Raw genomic sequence first — 5,103 nt, 5'->3', positions numbered from 1 at the left:
CCGCTTCGGTGGTGGACGGCGGCTGTTGTTGCGGCGCACGTCTTTCTGTCCCTCTTTCTTTTCTTTCTCTTCTATTTCCTCTTCTGTCTGCACGAGGCAGCGGAGGTGGCTCAGCTACAGAGCCAGCAGCAGGCCCATGCATTTTCTTTTCCTTCTTCCTACAGCCACAACAACAGCGCTGATATAGCACAGCACACGGACGCATCTTCGTTTCGCCTCAATATCAAAACGCAGCCGCCGAGGTCGAAATCGAACCCGGGCACTCCGGCACCGTAGTCGGGCGTCTTACCACTGCCCCACCCCGGCGGGGCGAACAGCGTTTATCGCAAACTAATATTTTCGATCCCTGGCAAAGAGGGCCGTCTGTGGGTGGGATTCAAATGCGCGTTGGTGCCCGAGTACAGAAGTCGCACAAGCTGACCCGCTGCGACAAAGTACACATTGTGCACTGAAACATGTCTCGAAAGCGATGAAAAGCAGCACATAAAAATTCAGTGCATAGAGTGCCGTCCGAAGCAGCTTTTATACAAACTTCGAGTACCACCCGACGAAGCAGCAGCCTAGCACGCTACGATGAGGCACGGAATATCCCGTCCCGCCTTAGCACCATTGTTCCCTGATGATCTCCGCGTGGATCGAGGAGGCTGAAGTGCTAAGGCAAACTATGCTTAAGCAGAGAATGAAATCGCTTGAGATGTTTCCTGCCGTCGCAAAATGTTTCCCTGCTCGGCTGCGTCTGATATCACTTGATACAACAATACTCTCAACAAAACAAGAATAAAGCTTAAGCCTGCATATGAGATATCAATAATATAGGATGTATTAGGTCACCAACGCTACTTAGTTCTAAGGCATTTCTTCAGTGTGACCCAATCAGTGAACAAGGTAATCATACTGAGCTGTATGGGTTCCTAAACGTCCGCTAAACTTTCTTGACATGGTCGGGAAAGTTCATCTTCCTGTGCTACTAACGGACTATATGACAATCGTACAATACTTTGATTGTGTTATAACATGCTCTTGTTAGAAGTTTCCTGTGTGTATTTGCTATAGACCAACACCGATCTGTGACGTAAGCGCGATGCGGTGGCGCTTCCGTCGCCAGGATGGGCCGGTTGGGGGTGAAAACTAGGCTTAGCCCCCATAGGATTACAAGGATCAAAAGAATTTTAATGCAATTTTCTAATTTCACGGCGCACATATGATCTCGTTATTCGGTACAAAGCAACCATGAGCATCCTAGAACAGATCATGAAAGTATGAAGTCTCATTAACGAGGCGATGTATTTTTAAAATGCCGCGAAACGTATAGCGGTGCGAGTTGGGAGGGCGACCCATAGAAACACATGTAAACACAGCTTACTGCAAGATTTTATTCGGTTCAGCAGCGTTGAACCCTTTTCATTTTTGGTGAACGTCTTGTATCACGCCCCGACATTATGTTGCATGGCACACTACACTCTCTTGCCAGTACTGCAAGTCTGACGACGTGCGGGACCGTTCACAGCACGATAAACTGACCTCGCACAGTTGCAGACGGCAATGCACCACCGGCGCTGTCGCTAGCAGACGTTCCATAGCTGGAGGCGGCCGCGGTGGGTATCGCCGCCTGCGCTGTCGTCTGTTGCAATGTGCTACTCTCGTTCGGTACATATTGTCGTACGGCGTTTGACAACTGCTTTTCAAATGTAATTTTGTCTAGGATGTGTCACTTGAGGGACAGTATTATCAAGCTAATTTACTCCATGCGGCAGCATATCAGACTGTAAAAAAACTACGTGATTCGCTACATAAGTATTTTGGGAGTGTCTGGATTCACAACATAGATTATTCGGGGAGTTTTAAAAGTAGACCGCCTCCGCAATGACGCCGCATACTTCTTCAAAGCGCTGGCCAATGTTTAACGACCGGCCACCACTTCTGGTGCTCAGCGGCACTTTGGTACTCTCTGGTACTAGTGTTTTTATGGGTCGCCCTGCCAACTCGCACCCCCATACGTTTCGCGGTGTTTTAAAAATACTACGCCTCGGTCAGGAGATTCAATATTTTCACGAACCAGTCTAGGATGTGTACGGTTACTCTGCACCGAATACGGACATCATAGGTATCTCGTGAAATTAAAATGCTTAGAAATATTTCGGTTTTATGTATTCCTATGGGCGCTAACCCTATTTTTCACCCCCAGTCGGCTGCGACGCCGCGAGCGCCCCCTTTGTTTGTAAACACAGTGTTGCTCTATAACACCAGATGTTTTCGTTTAGTTCAGAGCTGTCATGTGGTAGCGATATTACTACGGGCTTGTGTTACTTAACATACTATATAAAACGTCTCGTCTCGTACTACTAAAGTAAAAATATTCGCAGATAACGGAAAATGGCAAAGCCCCTATTTTTGCAACTATTCTGGTGTTCTTTTCCAGTATTATTCCACGTACTTTGTCAGTCACTAATTCTGTTAAAATAAAGGACAGGATTACATGTTCTTGAACATATAAAGCATTTTATAAACTACAGCAGAGGAAATATGCCCAGTATATGGATTTATTTCTTGACCCCTCCTGCCAAGGCCCTTCACTGGGCGTGCAGAATGCTCAAATAAATAAATAAACTGCGGGAGTTTTGAGGTAGCAGCAAAGAATATCCCTTGCAGGAAGCGGCGCCAGGATCAGCATTCTGGTAACAACATGCTTGCTTTCCCAAGTCCCATTGTAATATTCTGAAGTGCGTCGCCATATAATTAATGGCATTTAAATGAGACGTTAAGAGATATTATCCTTGTTTCAAAGGGCTAAATTTACACCGTAAACTTCGTTTTTTTACTTTCGTGCAGCTCAGTCCAACCAGAAAATGTGTTGCCGCAGGGAACGTGTTTCTGGCAATGGTGTTGCTCTTCGCAGTAGTCATCATCACAGTGATCGCCTTGACATTCCGGACCGAGCCCGCGGTTCCGAAGGGGAAGCCGTACTGCGACACGATTCACTGCCAACTACACGTGAATGTTCTGATGTCTCGTCTCAACAGGAGTATCGACCCGTGCGAGGATTTTTCAGCGTATGTCTGCTCCAGTTGGTTTCCTACTAGGGATAAGCGAGTGCACGTGAAGACTCCCGTCGATGAAGTTACGTTCTCGCGACTGGCAGACTTCACTACCATGCTCTTCCACGGCACGCAAAAGATCCAGGCGGGCCAGAAGGCCCTCAACATGTACAATGCCTGCATGAGCACAAATGACCACGGTGGCGCCTACCTGCCGGAGTTTAAGAAGCTCATGAGGGAAATGAAGCTCAGTTGGCCTGAGCCGTCGCCAGAGGACGCCGACCCTCTAGGTGTCATAGTTGCACTCTCACACAAGTGGCGAATTGATTTGTGGCTCGATGTCCATGTGCTACCTGTGCCAGCTCACAAAAAATGGCGCCTCGGCTTCGGTCCTGCGCAAACGATACCTGTTCTTCTGAACCAGTACGAGTCTGTGAAGGAAATTAGAAGCTACACTGAGTACTGGATGGGTTTCTATAGAGACCTTAGCCTTAATAACTCGGGCACTGCGGACGCATCGACCCTAGAAGATACAATCAATGACTCTCGCATCATGGATGGAACTGTACTAATCCGCCTGGGTGAACTCATCTTCACCCGATTAAAAACCCCGGTCGCCTTTCGACTCGAAAACATCGGTGATTACTCGAAACCCATTACTTCAGACATATGGGAAAATCTCCTCCAGAATATTATAAAAGTGGATCCCCCGTTGGGTGTCAGTGATGAAGTTGTCCTCAAAAACAGGAACCTATTAAATACTATCGGTAGCTTCCTCAGCCAATATCGCGAATCTCGACTTCTCGGCCATGTTTCTTGGACATTTGTTCAGTTGTACGCACCCATAGCTGAACCCCGCATGCTGCTGAGACATTTTGGCGAAATTTACAAGGTTAACATCTACAAGTCCACTTACTGTGGATTACAAGTTGAATCGACATACAAGGTGCTGGTGCTCTCCCTAGAAATGTCCACCAGCAAGACAAAAAAGGAACAGGATCTTATTCGGACCATGTTCCAAGGACTAGTATCGGCTGCTATCAAGAAAGTCGAGAATTCATCGTGGATAGACGAACATGGCAAGCGTGTCATCAGTGATAAGATTAAGTTGGTTAATATAAGGGCGTGGCCTGATAAGGAGCTGGTGAGTAACCAGATTCTCGAGGAAATTTACAAGGATTATCCGAATAAGGCGGAATCGTTCCCTGCGCTCTGGATGCAAGCAAGAAGGACCATACGAAGTGGAATGGAGAAAGTGCGCCGCATTGAAGATTCCCAGGCGTATTACGAAGCGCGTGTCTTACCACCGAACTTCGCACCGTCCTATCCCGAATATGACTATGTATCAGGCCGCCTACAGGTGCCAATATATCTGCTCAATCCGCCGCTGTTCTACAGTGAAGGAACAAATGCCATGCTATTCGGTGGTTTGGGATACTTGCTCGCTTTAGAGTTGGCTAAGACCTTTGATGAAACTGGCACTCGCTGGCTTCCAAATGGCACAAGTGTTGAGAGAATTCTCTCTGAAGAGTCTAAAAAAGCTTTTCGAGAGCGGGACAGCTGCCTCCAAACACACGGAAGCGTGTTTCCAGAATTACCGGCGCTTGAAATCGCGTACGCTGCATTGCAAGAGGCTGATAAGGGCGGCAGTGGTAACCTACCTGTCGGCGAAGACCTTCCACCTCTAAATGCCTTCTTCATGACCATCTGTTACATGGCCTGCTCTGCACCCGACTTCCAAAGCTCCTACAGTGCGAACTGCAACAAAATTGCTCGCAATACTGCTTCCTTCGCGAGGTCCTTCAACTGCACAGCTGGAGCTAAGATGAACCCTGAAAAGAAATGTGCTTTCTTCACATAACCGAAAGATTACTACGGTGGTTCACGAATGTGCTCCCGTGACTGCTATCCGCCAAAACATTTTCGACAGATTCTCACACCCTTCTTTACTATACAGTCCGCTAGACCTTCATTTCCCTTGTCATTTCTGTTTTTAGTCAGACACCAGCTTTTCTGATCGCTTGTATTATTTCCAGTAATTTTTATAGGTCACATGCTTCATAGAAGA

General features: G+C 47.2%; 1 protein-coding gene across 1 annotated transcript; it reads left to right on the top strand.

Annotated features, from left to right (window-relative positions):
• Positions 1–2,877: 2,877 nt before the first annotated feature.
• LOC146180647 (neprilysin-like) lies at positions 2,878–4,896 on the top strand. The gene has a single exon (XM_084575612.1). It carries the CDS (start codon positions 2,878–2,880, stop codon positions 4,894–4,896), a length of 2,019 nt encoding a protein of 672 aa, XP_084431738.1.
• Positions 4,897–5,103: the final 207 nt, after the last annotated feature.

Source organism: Amblyomma maculatum, chromosome 8, assembly GCF_055883805.1.
Source record: "Amblyomma maculatum isolate TAMU_Amacu chromosome 8, ASM5588380v1, whole genome shotgun sequence".
Lineage (NCBI taxonomy): Eukaryota > Metazoa > Arthropoda > Arachnida > Ixodida > Ixodidae > Amblyomma > Amblyomma maculatum.
This window is presented reverse-complemented; position numbering and strand designations above follow the sequence as displayed.

Bases quoted from the DNA above. Each gene is read 5' to 3' on its own strand.
- LOC146180647 (XM_084575612.1), top strand. From the start codon at position 2,878: ATGGTGTTGCTCTTCGCAGTAGTCATCATCACAGTGATCGCCTTGACA.